Genomic DNA, 18,643 nt, shown 5'->3' on the forward strand with positions numbered 1-18,643 from the left:
GAGGCAGACAGGGTAATAAGTAAGAACGAACAGGCATTGACTAACCAACAACCTAGAGTCTGGACCACACACACTTTGCACATGTGATGAAAGCCACGAACTGCCTCCTGGAAAAGTTCTGCCGTCACAGGACTCAGCCCGGTCCAGGGGCCCCCTCAGAGGTCTGCGGCCCCAGGCAGGGATTACTGTGCTGCAGTCCCCAGTGTGCACCCCTGAGGCCACCACCTCCTTTCTCCTCCCTGACCACACCTGAGCAGGGGCCAGCCCGTGTCCAGGACCCCCATTAGGGGTCTTCATCTCCCTTGGCTTCCTGACACTTTGGCCCATCCCCAGACCTGTGCCTCTCTCCACACAGGACACGTGCACCCGGGCAGTGGCCTCAGACCTCCTTGACCACAACCCACAGTGGACCTGGGTCTTTGACTATACAGAAATATCTATATATTTTAAAAAGGTGAAGCAAAAATCTCCCTAGCAGTTCTTAGCCTGACCGTGCAAAGCCCTTTTATCCAGTCTACTCTGTTTAGAACGTTTGAACGCTGCTCACTACCTCCTTAAAGGATCTCATGACCTAGCAGCGGTTCTCTTGTTACCAAACTCAGATTCTGCTGCTTGACACTCGAAAGCCAATATCGGAGAGACAGGTGTTGATTGGAAAGGAAAATATGCAGAAGCGTAAGGGAGTTTAGCTGTTGTAGAAGTTAAAGTATAACTAGATTCTAAGACCAAGGGGCTGCTTACACTCTGACAGACTTGGAAACCACGATATTTGAGAGTGTCCGTCTGTCAGTGCTTTCCCTCACTGTGGCCCTGGTCCCCCTGGAGTCAGGAGCCAGGAGAAGGGTGGGGGTGGAGAGAAAGGGTGCTCCAGGGAGTTAGGTCTCTGTCTGAGCCAGCCTCCCTAGACAGATAGATGTTAATCATTTGAACTCACGGACTCTTTTGAACAGCTCCTTCATTCATTTATTTATCCATTCATTTCATTCACAAATATTTCTCAGGGATTTGTTGTGTCCCAGGGACTACGCTGAGAGCTAAGGAGAAGTAACGAGCAAATTCAGACGAGGCCCCCAGCCCTCACCTCACCCACCATCTGTTGAGGGAGACAGACTAGAATCAGGTCATCACTGAGACAGATGTCAAAGTGCGCCCACCGAGAGGGCCTCGGTGCTATGGGGGTCCCAGGTCCCGGCTGTGGTAGCCCCTGTGTTGGGCACAGGCCCATGTTAGTAAAAGTCAGTAGCTGTAGGGTTTTGGAGTCTGTGATATAAAGGCAACGGTGCTGGGGAGTAGACTATGAGGCAGGGGAGTGGGTATAAAATTACTCTGTGTCTGAGAGAACGATTTGCTGAACCCAGAAATGAAGGGAATAAAATGGGAGAGGAACCTGCTACAAAAGAGAGCCCTGCGGTTGGGAGCTTTAATTTGCATACAGACAATTGATGCTAATTGCAAATCATTCTTATCTACTCATTAAAGCCGCTTCCTGAAGTTTTCTCCTAGGCAACCAGGCTTTAGTATGAAGGAGCATTTCCCAAAATGGGGTGCTTGAGGTGCTTTGGGTGGTGTGGGGAGGAAAATGTTTTATTTTAAATGGATATTAGGAAAAGTGTTATCAACCCATCCCCTGATTTTACAGATATTGCCTTGGACAAATTAAGGAAAATTAAATGAGTTGATTCAAAGAAACAAACGCGTTCATGGTAGATGAGAGCATGGACTCCAGAGTCAGCCCACTGGGGTTTGAGTGCCACCCCACACCGCCTTGTCTTGGCTGTGTGGCCTTGGGCAAATTACTGAACCTCTCTGGGCCTCAGTTTCCTCATCTGTGAAATGGGGGCCCTGTCACTGTCCCTAACTAAGGCCATGTCTATGTCCCTAGCTAAGGCCCTGACACTGTCCCTAACAGCCTGAGCTGTCCCTAACTAAAACTCTGACGCTGTCCGTAAGGGAGGCCCTGACGCTGTCATTAAGGCCCTGACGCTGTCCCTAGCTAAGGACCTGAGCTGTTTCTAACTAACGGCCTGAGCTGTCCCTAACTAAAGCTTGACCCTGTCACTAATGCCCTGACGCTGTCCCTAACTAAGGGCCTGATGCTTTTCCCCACCAAGGCCCTGAATCTATCCCTAACTAAGACCCTGAATCTGTCCCTAACTAAGGCCATGACACTGTCCCTAACTAAAAGCCTGACTCTGTCTTACCTAAGAACCTGAGCACCAGCACTTTATTTAGGGATAGCGCCAGGGCCTTAGTGAGGGCTCAAAGTCAGTGGGGGAGACATATCCATCCCCAGACAGTGACAGCCCATAGTGGTCAGGGCCAGGGTGAGGGAAACGTTCAGGGTATGGGAGCCCAAAGGAGGGGCCTGACCCAGTATGGGAGGTGCTTTCCTGAAGGAAAGAAGCTAAGCTACTAGCAACTAGGAAGGCAGAGTGTTCTAGGCAGAGAAGATGTGCAAGTCCCACCTCACCCTGCCAGTCCTCCCAGAATCTTCCCATCTCAGTAGGTACAAGTTCCCAGCAGGCCACTGAGCACCGGTGCTCAAGGGGCCCACACATGCTTCTGCCTGCCGCTAGCCACACTGCCCCTTGCTCGGGGCAGCCCAGCAGCCCTGTGCATCTGCTGTCATCCATCCATTCCCTGGAGCCGAGCCGGAATGACAACCTGCTGCCCAGCCTTGGCTCCCCAAAGAGAGGCACAGGCGCTCCATAGCTGCCCTTGTGTCTACTTCCAGGCCCTTTGTAGCCCAACACTTTGCGTTCATTCATACAGCAGGCGCCTACTGTATGTTCACCCCTCTGCCACAGAGGGCCCCGGCTGTCCTGGCACTGACAGGGTACCAGGGGAGACAGCAAGCAAATAATTACAAAAGCAATGAATCAGTTATGCTAGGGGAAAGCCTTCAAGGGATCTGAGAGTGGATGTGGTGCAGGGGCTGGAGGGGGTGTCTAATCTAGGCGGGGGGTTGGGGGGCAGGGATAATTTCCCTGAGGAGGTGTCATTTCTGCCAAAGATGAGAGGGATAAGGAGGAGGGAGCAGGTGAAGTGGTTTCAGGGGGACTGATGATATACTCTTGATGCAGTTATGTGGGTGTTTGCTTTGTAAGTGTTTGTTAAATTGTACATACATGTTTTGTACACTTTGTTCTATGTGGGCTATTTTACAATTTTTTTTTAAAAGAGAAAAAGGAAAGATGATGTGTGGAGAAGGCATCCCTATGAGAGGGAGTAGCATGTGCAAAGGCCCTGGGGTGGGGAGGAGGGTGGGTGCCATCAGGTCACTGAACACAGGCCCCTTGGCTCAAGTATAGAAATTGAGGGGGGCAGCTAATGGGAGGTTGGCAGGGGCCAGATCACGCAAGGCGCTGTCAGCCACATTACAGAGTTTGGATTTGATCCTAAGAGCCGTGGGCAGCAAGGAAAGGCTTCAGCAGAAAGGATAATGCAGGCAGATAGATGTTTTGAAAGGTGGTGCTGGAGGCACAATTGCAGAAGTCTCAAGGATGGGTCTGAGGCCGAGATGTGAGTGAGAAGGAAGGGGACCTTGACTAGAGGACAGAGTAACTGTGGATGTGTCAGCAGGTGGCACCACCAGGACCTAAGGAGGGAGGGAGGCAAAGGTCCAGGACAGTGTCTGCTGCAGTGTCGGGAGGCTGCTGCAGATGGGGAATGTTGAGATTCTTGAGAGAGAAGAGAGCAGGGCTGGGCAGGCCTGAGAAGAATGTTATTCTCACATTCACTGACACCAAAGCACCCACTGTGTGCCGGGTACCATTCCAAACATGGCGATACAGCAGGGGACAAAGTCGAGCCCTCTTTTGTGGAGCTGATGTTCTCCTGGAGAGAGAGTGAGGCAGACAGACAACTGAGCAACCATGTAATATTAATGTGCCAGGTGGAGATAAGGTCTGGGGAGAAAACCAAACCAGGCAGAGGTCCCAGAAGGCCTCTAGGAGGAGGTGATATTTTGCAGGAAGCATGGAAGTGATCCAGGCAGGGAAAATAGCAAATGCTGAGGCCCTGAAGGTAAACTCATTTGCAGTGCTCTGGAAATGCTCTGGTGGCCAGACAGGCCAAAGGAAGGCAAGAGGTCTGATTTGCCAGGTGGGCAGGGGCCCAGCTCTGGCAGGCTTGCCAACCACGGTCAGATACTGGGATTTGATTCTGAGGAACGTGGGAGCCATGGGAGCACATAATCTGACTTATGTTTTAAGTAGATCACTCTGGGCTACTCAGGGGAAAGTGGACTGTTTCAGGGGTGGAGGTGATTGAGTTCACCAGCGTAATACGAGGACTGCCAGGAAAGGGATAGGCCCTGCCATGCCCAAACCCCCTACCCACTCCCTCCCTGCGCTCCAGCCCTCTCCGTGGAAGCCACCGCAGCCTGTAGCAGCTTGTGCCTGTGGATGATTCCAGTGACTTCACAGACTCTCCCCCGAGACGTTCGTCATGGGAGCCCGGCTTCCAGGCACAGTGCCAGGCGCCAGTGCCTGCTGTGGGCATCGCGATGGGCTGAGTGATCCCAGGCGGGCAGCCACCTGCCCCACCCCGCCCTCTCTCGAGGCAGCGTACACTCCAAAGCTTCCTGGGCTTCCTGAGCAATTTGTCAAGAGCTGTTTAGAGGCACGGAGAGGCTCTCCACTCCATGTGGCGCTGACACCGCCGGGTGTTCCCAGGCAGGCAGGAAGCACGTGGCCTCGCTTCCGCGGGTGGGGCTGCGGTCTCCGGGATACCCTTCTGGGCGCACAGCCCTGAAAGGTGATGTGAGGGCCTTGGCATCCACTGGGGCCAACCCCACCTCTGTTGGCTAGGAAGCCGGGGTCACACAACAGACCTACTCGGAGAGTCACAGTCAGCTTGGGAAGAGGAACGCAGGCCATCTCCAGGGACTCAAGGGAAAGAGGGAACCTTGCAGAGATCTTGGGGCTGGGGCAGGGAGGAGTGCAAAGGTCCTGAGGTGGGAATGTTTCTGGTGTGTTTGGGGAACAGCTTCCATGTGGCCAGAGCAGAGTGAGCGAGAGGCAGAGTGGGAGGGTCTGAGGGCAGAGAGGGGTCGGCCCAGATGGGGTGGGGCCTTGTGGCCCAGGGGAGAGCTCTGACTCACCCTGAGCAGAGGAGGGCGGTGGTTGCACTCAGGCGTTACAGCCTCCCTCTGGCTGTGTTTGGGGGTGAGGGCAGGAGGACGCCGCTGTGATGACACAGGTGCACGGTGGTTGGTGGAGGTGGCCAGTGGTGGTTGGATTCCACGTCGATTTTGTGCCAGTGAGTTTTTCTCCCATGTCATCTCTGCTTCCACCTCCTGAAGACCTACTGTTTTTGCTCACAGGCCGCAGGGCAGAATGTTGCTGCATATGGCTCCTACACTGAGCCTGATAATTCCAGCCACGGGCAGGGACTGATTCAACTCTCAAGCCCCTGCCAGGCACCTGGGAGAGAGGGCGAGATCAGTCCAGCAGTTAAGGCCCCACAGGGCCCCACCTGGGGTTACCTGGGTGAGCAGTGTTATCTCCCAGGCTCTGGCCTCTGGCTGCCTGTGTCCAGGTCACAGCTCCACCACTCACCAACTGTGTGATCTCCACCAGGCTCCTTAATTCCTCTGAGGTTCAGTTTCCTCGTCTGTAAAATGGGGGTGAAGATGGGCTCTGTGGTCCAAGGCTGCGAAGATGAACCCACACCATGTGTTTAACGTAGTTAGCACAGGGCCTGAGACATAGCTGGTCCAAATATATCAGCTGCTGCTTGGTTTTATTTTCATGTATTATGTATTTATCATGACTACCGTTGTCACTGAAAGTACAGGTTGGTGGTTAAACGCAGTGTCTCTTGAGCCACACTGCCTGGCTTTGTATCCTGGCTCTATCCCTGGCCAGCTATGTTATTTGGGGCAAGTTATTTAATCTCTCTGGGCCTTGGTTTCCCCACGTGGAACTTGCGGGGGGTGGTAGTTCCTGCCTCACGGGGTTGCTGGGGCAACCAGATGAAGTGATGCCTATGAGATGCTTAGAACAGGGCCTGGCCGTGTTCACAGGCTCAGCGCGGTCACCACCATCACTACCACCTGCTCCGTCACTGCTCTTCCTCCTAAAGGCAAGGGCACAGCTCCCTTTGTGCCTGTTGCCCACCCTGGGCCCACCCATCAGCGCCCACGGGGGTGAATAGACCAAAGCATCACACATGCCCAGGCAGCTATGCGATTTCTCCATCCAGCCTACAGTTTTTCAGCTTTTTTTTTGTAAGCCACAGAACCTTTTACTCCAACAAAATCTTAACTGCCCCCCTGAGATACAACACAGATAAACGCACAGCCTCTCTGGGTGAGGATGGGGTCGGAGCAGGATGCCCCCCGCCCCCGCCAGTCCTAGCTGAGCCCAGAGCCCAGGCTTCTAGCCCCTGGACGCACCACGTCCCTGTGTGTCTGCAGCTTGGGGAGCGCACCTCGGTGCCCGGGCCTGTGCCAAGCACTGTGCACTGTGCACGTAATGATCTTGTGAGGCAGGTGCTGTCATCGCCTCAAGTCTCAGAGGAGGAAGCCGGGGCTCACTGAGGGGAGAGAGCTCGAGCAAGGAGCACAGTGTGTCAGGGGAGCAGCATGGCCCATGTTCTCATCCACCACGAGGTGCTGCTTCGTTTTTCAAGCTGAGGCCCAGGGAGGGCACCTGGCCTCACCGGTGCTTCAGAAGGAAAGTGATTGGCAGGTGGGGTAAGAACTCCACCTTGTACTCGTGGTCCAAGGGGTATGTGAGAAAGCGTGCCCACCTCAGAGGGCCGGGTCAAGGTGCACAGCATATTCACAATAGTTTTTTGTTGCCCTACTGTGTGGGGGGCACCATCCATTCCTGAGATTGGTAGAGGTTGAAAACGGGGACAGTCACGGGAATGCCTTTGCCTCCAAGCAACAGGAAATCCCAGCTCAATTGGAGGATGTCTGTTATCTCTCAGAACGTGAAGGCACAAGGTAGGAAGGGCCTCACGACTGGGTAATTTATTGACTCGAGAACCCAGGTTCTTTCCCTTTCTTTGTTCTGCCTCCATCAGCCTATAGACTGGCTCCCCTCACAGTCTCACAGTGGCTGTCATTCAACCAGATGGTCACAGTGTCCAGTGGAAGAACGGGTGGTATTTGCTGCAAGTGGTCTGTGTTAGTTTTCTAGTGAAGAAATCTTCCCCAGAAGTCCCCTAGCACACAGTCCACACTCACACACCTGATGTCTCACTGGCCAGAAGTAGATCGCAGACCTACCCCAGACCCATTGCAGACAAGTGGCATCAGCCATTCAGGATTTGTGCCCTGGGCTGGGTGCCAGCCAGGTCACCTTCCCTGGGGATGAGTACAGTCAGCCTTCATTTACAGGGTAATGGGGATTAGCATGACACCCAGTGCCTGCCACAGGCCTGAGGAGGGGGCGAACCCCTCCCAAAAGAGGCAATGGCTGGAGCCAGCTGGCAGGCACAGAGGCAAAGCGTGTTCATCTTACTCCCTTCCTTTTTTTTTTTAATCATCTCTTGTTTTTTTCAGCTCGTAAAAGCTGAACATGCCTGATGACAAGGTAGAGAAATATGTACTGTAGAAAGTAAAAGTTAGGGTTAAAATCAATTAGGATATATTCGTAGAGTGGGCCCTCTGCAGCTATTGAAGGGAGAGGGGCTTGTGTGGACGGACACGGAGAAGTCTCCAGAGCACCGTGTTAAGGTTAAAGCCAGGTGCAGAACAAGCTCATGATAGGCTGCCATTTATGTTACAAAGGAAGGTTGTGCTTGTGTGTACTACGCTCTCTGTTGAAAAAGAAGAAAGGGGGAGGGGCAGGGTTGCCTCAAAGGAGACTGAGGTGTCAGATGGCACTTCCTTTCTACCCTGCGCCTTTTATATGGTTTCATTTCCCCCATCATTACTATCTCCAGAGGTAATCAGTTAGTGTACACTCCCCCAGAGATTTTTCTCCAAACCTGTACCAGCCCAGATCTTTCACACATTTTTGACCATTACCCAAAACAGGAAAAGCATTTTATATTACAATCCAGCATGGACATCCAGAATAAGGTTTCACAAAACCACTTATCCTTACCTCACAAGAGGTACACTGAAGTTTTTCATTCTAGTCTATTTATTTTTTATTTTCCTCTTAGTAACAGTCAAGATCCACTAAGTTGATTTCGTGACCCACAGTTGGGGAAAAAAGTGTACATTTCCTTTTCATAAGAAGATCCCTCCAAAAAAGCCCAGTAATCATATAGTATACATACATTTTTTTAAAAAATAAATTTATTTATTTATTTTTGGCTGCGTTGGGTCTTCGTTGCTGCCTGCAGGCTTTCTCTAGTTGCGGCGAGCGGGGGGCTACTCTTCGTTGCCGTGCGCGGGCTTCTCATTGCAGTGGCTTCTCTTGTTGTGGAGCACAGGCTCTAGGCGCACAGGCTTCAGTAGTTGTGGCACTCGGGCTCGGTAGTGTGGCACACAGGCTTAGTTGCTCCGTGACATGTAGGATCTTCCTGGACCAGGGATCGAACCCGTGTCCCGTACATCGGCAGGCGGATTCTTAACCACTGCGCCACCTGGGAAGCCCCCTATATATACATTTTAAGAAAAGAAAAAGCATGCTTTACACAATGCCTTTTCTCCACTTACTGTAGCTCAGACATCTGTCCTCACCCATAAACAGAAATAGACCTCATTCTTCGCACTGGCTGCATAGATTTTGATCATATGGATGTGCTTGGAACAATCTATTAATCCCCAGTTAAAAGACATTCAGTCCATGTCCATGTTTTCTTGATTACACACAGCCTTGCAGTGACCATCCTTGTATGTGCCTGCATATACTTGTGCATGCTTTTCTGTGGTATGGATTTCTGGGAGGTCAGATCTGTTAGACTAGGGCTGTATCTCCTTCAGTTCTCAGCTCAGACACCGTTGCCTCGTTGGGGAAGCCCCTGACCACCCCAGACAAAGTCCAGTCCCGATGTTACATGCTCCATGGCTCCCTGGACATCCCCCCACCAATGTGCAACCTTGGGCCTGATAGTAGATGTTGCTGAATTATAGAAAGTATATATAAGTCAGTCAGAGCTTGCTTTTTTTAATCCAGTCTGACAATCTGCCTTAGAATTGGGGTGTTTCAGCATTCACGTTTAATGAAGTTACTGATAATGATTGGATTTACATTTGCCGTTTTCCTCTTTGTTTTCTGTATGTTTACTGTTTTTCTTGCTCCTCTTTTCTTCCTTTACTGCCGCCTTTTGTGTTAAATAAATGCAATTTAGTGCACCATTTGGATTCCTCTTGATTTTTTGGACTATTTTTTTTTTAGTTGTTATAGTACATGCCTTTTCAGTGTAATTCAGATTAATACTAACTTAATTCCAATAAAGTATGGAGACTTTTTTCCAATATAGCCCCATTCCATTTCCCCTCCTTTGTGCTATTTTTGTCATCTATATTATTACATCCATACATGTTATTAACCCAACAGTATAGTGTTGTTATTGTTGCCTTACACAGTCTTATGTTTAAGGAAGTTAAAGAAGAAATAAGGAAACATAAATCTATAGAGTTTTTTATTTTGATCCACAAATTTACCATCTTGGATCCTTCATTTCTCCAAATGGATTCAGGTCACCATCTGCAGTCATTTCCTTTCGGCCCAAGGACTTATTTTATTATTTATTAGGCAGACGTGCTAGCAGTGAATTCTCTGAGCCTCTGTTTATCTGGGGACATCTTTATCTGGGGACATCTTTATCGGGGACATCTTTATCTGGGGACATCTTTATCTGGGGACATCTTTATCGGGGACATCTTTATCTGGGGACATCTTTATCGGGGACATCTTTATCTGGGGACATCTTTATCTGGGGACATCTTTATCGGGGACATCTTTATCTGGGGACATCTTTATCTGGGGGCATCTTTATCTGGGGACATCTTTATTTTGCCTTCATTTGTGAAGGATACTTTTGCTGAACATAAAAGTCTTGGTTGACAGTTTTTTCTCTCAGCACTTTGAAAATATCATTCCATTCCATTGTTTCAAATGACAAGTCGGCAGTTAATTGTATTGTGCTCCTCTGTATGTGATGAATCCTTTTCTCTTGGTGCTTTCAGGGGTTTTGTCTTAATGTTTGACTTCCACCTGTTCTTCTGGATGATGTCTTTATATTTGTCCTGGTGGGGATTTGCTGAGTTTCTGAGATGTGTAGATGAACGTTTTTTGTCCAGTTTGAGGAGTTTTCAGCCATTATTTCTTCAAACCTTTCTTCTGCCCCTTTCTCTCTTCTGCTTCTGAAACTCTCAGTGAGCACGTGTTGATATGCTTGATGCAGCCCCAGAGGTTCCACTGTGGCAGAACCTGCCTGTTCACTGAGCTGGGCAGTGGGATGGGAGAGAGCCCTCAGGCCACAATGTCAGATTCCCTCTGTTCTTACTTGAAGTTCAGTTATTTAAGCATAAACGATACTTGGATTCTTGCATGCCCTTGGTCAGTTTCCAGAGTGCTGAAATGATTGCTTTTGTCGATTTTGTGCTTTGGGGGAAAGAATTTGCCAGTCTCCTCATTCTGCCATAGTCAGAATCCCACCCAATTGCTAAATTGACCTTCAATAAGGATTTATTGACTTGCACTCCAAGGACATTAATTTTCCCATTAAAGACGTTTTACTTGAAGTGGAATTGGAATTTTATTTAAAAGTTTTAAAAGCTGGGGGCTTCCCTGGTGGCGCAGTGGTTGGGAGTCCGCCTGCCGATGCAGGGGACGCGGGTTCGCGCCCCGGTCCGGGAAGATCCCACATGCCGCGGAGCGGCTGGGCCCGTGAGCCATGGCCGCTGAGCCTGCGCGTCCGGAGCCTGTGCTCCGCAACGGGAGAGGCCACAGCAGTGAGAGGCCCGCGTACCGCAAAAAAAAAAAAAAAAAAAAGTTTTAAAAGCTGACTCGCTTCAGTGGTATCAGCAGTTGGGTCCCCAAGAGTTGGGTCCTAGTTAACAGCGTGAGGTTCATTGTAGCATTAACTTCACAGGAATCCAGCATTCGGGATATCGAGCTGTGGTTTTAGATTAGATCAGCTGGACTGGTGTCATCGTGTAGTAGTGCTCAAAAAATATTTGAATGAAGAGGCGTGGCAAGGTATAAGTTAAAAAAAAAAGAAATCCATAAGTTACAGAGCAAGTTATTAGCACAATCCCAGTTATATATAAAAAAATTCTCCCACCCCGCAAAAAAAAGCTCCTGTTTTCTGATTATATGCACTTTTTTTGTTTTTTTGTTTATTTGTTTTTGGCTGCAACATGCAGCTCATGGGATCTTAGTTCCCCGACCAGGGATCTAACCCAGGACCCCCGGCGGTGAAAGTGCTGCGTCCTAACCATTGGACCACCGGGGAATTCCCAACACGTGTGTTTTTAATCATAAGAAAGGGTTAAGAAGGAAATAGAGCAAGCTGTAAACCACGGTCACCTCCAGAGACAAGCAGGTGGGACCCCCACCTTCAGCTGTGTAGGTTGTGCCTAGGAGACAGGGAATCTCTGGGGCGAGGTGGGAGCATCCACCCACAGGGGGTGACTTTTTAGATTCACGTAGAGGTACCAACTGTGCTAGAAGGGCATCCCTGGGGTGGGATCGGGACTATGAAGGCAGCTTTACATTTTCTCCACATAGACATCTGTGTATTGGAATTTTCCACAGCAGTAAAGTACTTGTATCTCTCCTGGGTGAATGAAGTTTTGTTTCCCAAGAGGAAATTTAAACAGATCGGTTTTTCAAAAAGTGGGATGGAATTGGCTTATTTCTCTCATTTTCACATTGCAGCGACATGAGCTCGAGGGCCGGCTTCCCCACTCAGGTTCACAAGACGGTCAGCGCAGAGACCCCGCGGCCCTCACAGCTGGCCCAGCCCAGCGCCTTCCAGCTCTCCGCCTCCGTCCCCAAGTCCTTCTTCTCCAAGCAGCCCGTGCGCAACAAGCACCCAACGGGGTGGAAGAGAACAGACGAGCCCCCGCCACGGCCGCTCCCCTTCACTGACCCAAAGAAGTAAGTGCCTGGACGCCCGGTGAGACACTGCGGGAGCTGAGCTCGGGCGTCTCGGGGTGGGGATGAGGGTGACACCTCGCTCCCTCATTCATCAGGACACCGTGCCAGTCTACACACTGGGAATACAGCTGTGAACAGGCGGGGAGCGGACAGGGATCCCTGTTGGGGAGGCGGACAGCAAATAGGGTGACTAAGAAAAGCGTGCAGCAGGTCAGATGGTGGGTAGCACTGTGTGGCATGTAAATGAAGGCTGTTCCAGGCAGAGGGAACAGCAGCTGCACAGACCCGGAAGCAGGAGCGTGCTTGGTCTGCTGGAGGAAGGCCAGCGTGGCTGGGATCATGTGAGCACGTGAGGTCAGAGAGGCGATGGACACACACCGAGAGGGTCTTGTGGGCCCCACATAAGGGCCTGGGCGTCTGCTGTGAGTGAGGCGGAGCCGCGGGAGGATCTGGAACAGAGGAGGGACGTGACCTAAATTGGGTGTCCACAGGGTCCCTGTGGCTGCGCGCGGAGCACGGCCTGCGAGGGGCAGGGAGACCAGCGAGGCGCTGCTGCGATGGTCCAGGCAGGAGACGAGGGGCCTGGAGCAGGACGGAGGCCAGGGAAGGTCAAGGGGGCGGTTTCGGGAAAGATTCTCTGACGTGGGAGCAGGCAGGCTTTGCTGGCAGATTGGCTGTGGTGTGAGAGAAAACGAGGTTGAACATGATCCCAGGTCTCGCAGCCTGAAGGATGGATGGACTCTCCTCGGGCTGAGATGGGGACTGAGTGGGGAGCAGGCTCAGGGGAGCTCAGAGCTCAGTCCTGGACAGTTTAAGTTTGCAACTAGAAGACGACATGGAGGAGGCAGTCGGGTAAGGAGTCTGGAGCTCGGGGGAGAGGTCAGGCTGGAGAGAGAAATTTGGGCGTTGTCAGCATAAAGGCACGAGGCTGGAGAGGAAGGGAGGTGTAGGACTCAGCCTGAGACCCCTCAGTGTTCATACGAGGAGGAGCCCGGGGTGACAACTGTGAGCCGTCAGCGGGACGAGCCCGGGAACCGAGCGTCGGTTGAGCCTCACAGAGGTGACTGGAGGGTGCGGGAGAGAAGGCAGGGCAGCATCGGAGGCAGCTGGTTTGCGGCATTTTGCTGTGAAGCGAGAGAGAGCGCGGAGGAGTCCTCAGAGAAGAAGGGGTTTCCCTGTTTCTAAGTTAGAACATGATGATAGCAAACGTTTATCAAGTACTCACTGTGTGCCAGTCTCGGTTCCGAGCTCTCGTCCGTGAATTTATTCACCGAATCCTCCTCAACAGCAGCTCCGGGAGATGCACCTGTTATTCGTCCAGTTTTACTGATGAGGCACCTGAGGCCCAGAGGCTCAGAGCTGGGAAGGGACGGAGCTTGGATCAGAGCCTAGGAAGCTCGGGCCAAGGCTCCTCTTCAGTTGGGTTTGGGGGGGTCTGCCCTCCTCCATCCTGTTCTCGGTGATGTCCTCTTTCATGACCTGGTTGGGACCATTCAGATGTGTGCTGGCACGGAGCTCCTAAGGACAGAGGTGTCAGGAGACAGAAACGGGATCCCTGGAGATGTGGGCAGGGAAGCAAGCTGAGAATCCAGTTCACGCACCTCACTAACAGCCGGGGGCACCCGGAAAACTAGATTTGGATCCTTCGCTCCCCTGATTAAAACCTCCAGTGGCTTGCCCCGCTCCCAGGATTAATGATAAAGGCTCATATTTACAGAGCACATATATCGTACCAGGCACTGGGGCACCGTGTGCTTTGCCCAAAATCCCACCTGGACCCTGCATGACCCGCCCCGTCACCCCTCTGCCCTCATCCCCTCCCACTCTCGCCTGCACTCACTCCACTCCAGCCACCTGGCCTCTTCCCACTCCTCAGACTTGCCAAGTACAGGCTGACCTCAGGGCCATTGCACTGGCTCTCTCTGGTCCCTGGAATGACCTTCCCCCACATCTTGTGGCTGTCTCGGGAGGGGAGGGGTTTGGTCCAGTGCCACCTCCTCAGACGGGCCTTCCCAGCCTTCTGTAGCCCCCGCTGTCATTCTATCACTGGTCTCTGTTCCACTGCTCATTTCTCCCACTGGAAAGCAGGTGACTCTGTCTTGACTCGTAGCCACCTGGCACTGTGTGGGTGCTCCGTCAGTGAATGGAAGGTGTGAGCCTCATATCTCACTTCATTCTCACTGTAACCCCAAAAATACAGTAAGGCTCCCACTTTTCAGGGTGGCCAGAGGGTCAGGCCCTGTTGACCCCACTGTGCTCCTCCACGAGGGCAGCTCCTCTGGCCTTCCCTGGCGTGTGTGCTGTTCCTCCTGCCCGGGTCCCCCCCAGCCCCACCTGGCTCACTCCTGCCCATCTGTAGTTTGCTAGGGCTGCCATAAAAAAGTACCGCAGACCAAGTGGCTCAACAGCAGAAGTGTATTTTCTCAGAGTTCTGGAGGGTGGAAGTCGGAGTCAGGGTGTCAGCAGGGTTGGTTCCCTCTGCGGGCTGTGAGGAAGGCTCTGTTCCATGCCTCTCTCCCAGCTTCTGGTTGACTTGCTGGCAATCTGTGGGATTTCTAGGCGTGTAGGTGCATCACCCCAATCCCTGCCTTCGTCTTCACGTGGCCTTCTCCCTGTGTGCGTGTCTCTGTGTTCACATTTCCTCTTTTTATAAGGACACCAGTCATTAGATGAGGGTCGATCCTAATTGCCTCATTTCACCTTGATGACCTCTGTAAAGACCCTATTTCCAAATCAGGTCACCTTCTGAGACACTAGAGGTTAGGACTTCAACATCTCTTTTGCTTGGGGGACCCGTAACACCACCCCTCAGGTCTCAACACAGACACGCCGTCCTCGGAGAAGCTCTCCCATCCTCCACACCAGGCTTATCCCTCCCACTGACCCCACGCTTCTTTCCTTCCTCAGCCTCTGTCCCAGGGCACATCAGGCAGTCGTTTCCTAGAGACTTGCTTCCTCCCTGTCGGCCCACTGGGCAGAGGGTTCTGGGAAAGCAGAGACACCCGAGCCCCATCCAGGGCCCAGCACATACATAGCAGGCACTCGGAAAACATACCTGGATACGTGACAACTGTAAACAAACAGCAGCCCCCCCTTTCCCAACATAAAATCCAAAGAAGGCTTTTTACATATGTATGTGTGTTGTGTAAACATGTAAACTAAATATATAAAATACTGGGGGACACAAAGTAGTTTCATGGTTTCTTATGTTTATTAATTTAGTTACAGGTACATTTTTAAAATCACATGCATAAAATAACATGTTCATTTAGAATTCATGCTTTTGTCCACACGCTCCCATTTCGGAAAGCTGTTTTATTCAAACTCTCCCTGAGCATTTTGGAGGCAATATCTTTGTCATTTAAAGACACTTTTGAGTCACCTAACCTAGTTTTCCAGAAAACATTGTCTTTACTTCCAGCTAAATTATTTGAGGCTAAAACGTTTTTGTTTTTTTTTTAATCTGTAATCCTGTTGCTGAAATTTTATCCCAAGGCAAAAGAACTCATTTGCATAACTTATCTACCTACATTTACTGATACCCACCCACCCCCCGCCAAGTACTGTCATAAGCCCTGTACCTACTTTAACCCATTTAATCTTCACGACAGAACAATGAGGTATAGGTACTTTGTATCCCATTTTCCAGATAAGAAAAATCGAGGTACAGAACAGTTAAGTCACTTGCCCAAATTCACTCAGTTAGTTAAGGTCAACAACTGCAAATATTACGGTTGTTGGTTTTATAATCTGTCCCTACAGGTCACCACATATTATGAGATTATCCCCAAAGGAGTAATTACCAAATCTGCCTCCTTTCTCATTGATTCTGGTCAGGGACCTCTAATGCATCCCCAGAGAAATGGAAAATGGCTGCGGCCGACACGGGGGCGCTGCCTTTCAGCCAGGCTGCTGGCTAGGGCTGTACCAACCTGGCCCCACTGATCCTCCCGGCGACTTCCAGAGGAAGAGACCGAGGCACAGCCAGACGTGCGTAGCCCAGGTCACCCAGCTGCAAGTGGCAGAACCAGGATTCATGCCCAGAAAGATAACTAACAGAGCATCTCGTCTTAAGAGAGACTCAGGGAAGACTTGCATCCAAGGCAGTGACGTGCATTTTCTGAGGACTGACTTCTTAGATTTGGGCACGTGGTCTGTTAAACGAAAGACAGAATGAGCTGGTGAAGGACAGAGGGGACACTGAGGGGACTGAGAGCACCTGCCACGGAATGTCCCTCACCTCAGCCCCTCTGCTGCAGGCTCTGGTCAACTCTGTGGGACGGGCCAGTAGCTTTGCCTCGGGAGACGGCCGGACAGCCCCGTTTTGACCGCTTTGTCCCAAGACACTGAATTTACTGGGCTGCCTTCTCCCAACCAGTAGAGGAGCAGAACAGCATGGGGGTCGGGGTGGGACTCGACTGCTTACCCCCTCCTTAACCCCTCAGTTTCCCTCTCTTTAAACTGGCCTGACGGTCCTCCCTACCTCCCAGTTGTGAGGATTTCCTGAGTTAATCCATGTGAGGACCCCAGCACCGAGGTTGAGCTGCACAGGGCTTAGCGGTGAGGGACGACTCTAGGCCGATGGGTTGCCAGGCTGGAGCCCGCGGAGCAGGAGGCAGAACCAGCGGCCCTGCGCCCTCAGCCGTCCTGAGCACCTCCTCCCCGCCAGGCTGGTCTCAGCCCAACTGAAAGGCTGGCGTGTTGCTGCCCTGCTGGCCCCCGTCCCTGCTGGCAGGCCCAGTGAGGAGGGGGCAGGCCCTAGGGAACAGCCTGTTTGTTGCCTTAAGGTGGAGTGGTGGTTGGGAGGCCAAGCCCCCTGGTCACGCCCGAGGACCCAGGCCCCGAACGTCCTCATCCTTAAGAAGGGCAGCCCTAGGGCTTCCCTCATGACGCAGTGGTTAAGAATCCGCCTGCCAATGCAGGGGACACGGGTTCGATCTCTGGTCCAGGAAGATCCCACATGCCGCAGAGCAGCTAAGCCCGTGCGCCGCAACTACTCAGCCTGCGCTCTAGAGCCCGCGAGCCACAACTACTGAACCTGCGTGCCACAACGCCTGAAGCCTGCGTGCCTAGGGCCCGTGCTCTGCAACAAGAGAAGCCACCGCAATGAGAAGCCCACGCACTGCAGCGAAGAGTAGCCCCCGCTGGCCACAACTAGAGAAAGCCCGTGCGCAGCAACGAAGACCCAACGCAGCCAAAAATTAATTAATTAATTAATTTTTAAAAAGGAGGGGGCAGCCCTGCCTCGTGTAGGGCCACTGAGGGGATGAGATGAAATGATGTGTGTGGAGGGCAGCCTGGGGCCTGGGAGAGAGTGAGCGCTCAGGAGGTGAGCTTTGCTGCTGCTGCAGTTGCTACCACTGCAGAGCAGTCCCCCGAGTCAAGCCCACAGTCCGACTCTGCTGTCGCCGTGTCAGAACGCTGCTCTCAGAGCATCAGTGCTCCCACCCGTAGAGCAAGGTGATGGAGGTGATGGCCGTGAGAAAGGAGCGTAGCCCCGTGGGACGCACCGGCCCCAGGGTGAGGGCCCACATCCCCCAGGGCCGCCGTCCCCGTGTTCCGTGCACACTGAGCACTGTGTTCATCGTGAGCAAACCTCGGGCGGCTCAGCGCGTCAGGCAGGTGTGGGTTCCGAGTGTCCTCAGCTCACTGTGCCTCGGTCCCCCAGCCTCAAAAGGGGAAGACAGGAGTGCCTACCTCCCAGAGGTGGCATGAGGATGCAGTGAGGCATAGGGACGTGCCTGGTCAGCGTTGGCTGGGCTGACAGGCACTGGCATCTAGTGGTTGACGCCTGGCTCTCGGGCTCCCTCCTTCCTCGAGTTCAGGGGCCCTGGGGCCAGCTCAGTGCAGCCACGGAAGGAGCAGCATCCCCGCCCCACGGCAGGGTTGGCGCCCACTCCCACCAGCCTCTTCCAGCCTTCCGTCCAGGAAAATCCACCTGCTGCCTGAGATGCAGACCTGGTGAGTGTCCTCACCAGCGAGGTTGGCAGAACCCCCAGCTCGGGCAGGCTGACAGCGGTGCTAATTAGCTTAATTAACCTGGCCCCAAGGGAGCCGCCCCAGTTGGAGGCCAGAGCTCCAAGTCAGCTGGGATCGGGCCCAGACAAGTCGGAGCCATTGGTCGCCTTCCACTCCTGGCCCTTCTGTCACGGGAGAAAGAAGTTGCTGTTGTCCGGGTCCTAACTGCAGAGCCTTCTTTGTAGTTTTTCTGTCTTCCTTTTTCTTTTCTGATGTGAGTGGTTTAATTCCACAGTGTGGCAAATGCAAGTTCAGACGACATGAGCAAATTAGAGGCTGTGTCCAATGCTGTCAGTCAGAACCTTGAGAGCGGGTACCTCCTCCTGGATGTTTTTTTCATTTGTGTTTTAGAAGGTAAAGCATGCACAGGATAAAAACCAAACTAGTACAAAAGGGTTTGCAGTGAAAACCAGGCCTCTCTCCCTTCCCTGGCCCCCTGCCATCCAGCTCCCCTCCCCAGAAGCAACCATTGTTTCATTTATTCTGCATCCTTGCAGAAATGTTCCGAACATGACTGAGCACACACGATTGAGTGTGCTTCCTTTACGCCCCTTTTTATTTATCCATGTGGTCACCTCCTGTCTGTGCTCCAGCCTTTTTCACTTACT

The 18,643-nt window shown here is 52.2% G+C and overlaps 1 protein-coding gene across 13 annotated transcripts in view; it reads left to right on the top strand.

Annotated features, from left to right (window-relative positions):
• SIPA1L3 (signal induced proliferation associated 1 like 3) overlaps positions 1-18,643 on the top strand; it is a 238,906-nt gene that overhangs the window by 200,779 nt on the left and 19,484 nt on the right. For all 13 annotated transcript variants that reach the window (XM_081217052.1, XM_081217046.1, XM_081217051.1 and 10 more), the window contains one exon: positions 11,796-12,017. In XM_081217052.1, the coding sequence (XP_081073178.1) occupies positions 11,796-12,017 (222 nt within the window). The remainder of the gene's footprint in view (positions 1-11,795; positions 12,018-18,643) is intronic.

The sequence above is a fragment of the Mesoplodon bidens genome (assembly GCF_964165515.1).
Source record: "Mesoplodon bidens genome assembly, chromosome: 18".
In the NCBI taxonomy this organism is placed as follows: Eukaryota; Metazoa; Chordata; class Mammalia; order Artiodactyla; family Ziphiidae; genus Mesoplodon; species Mesoplodon bidens.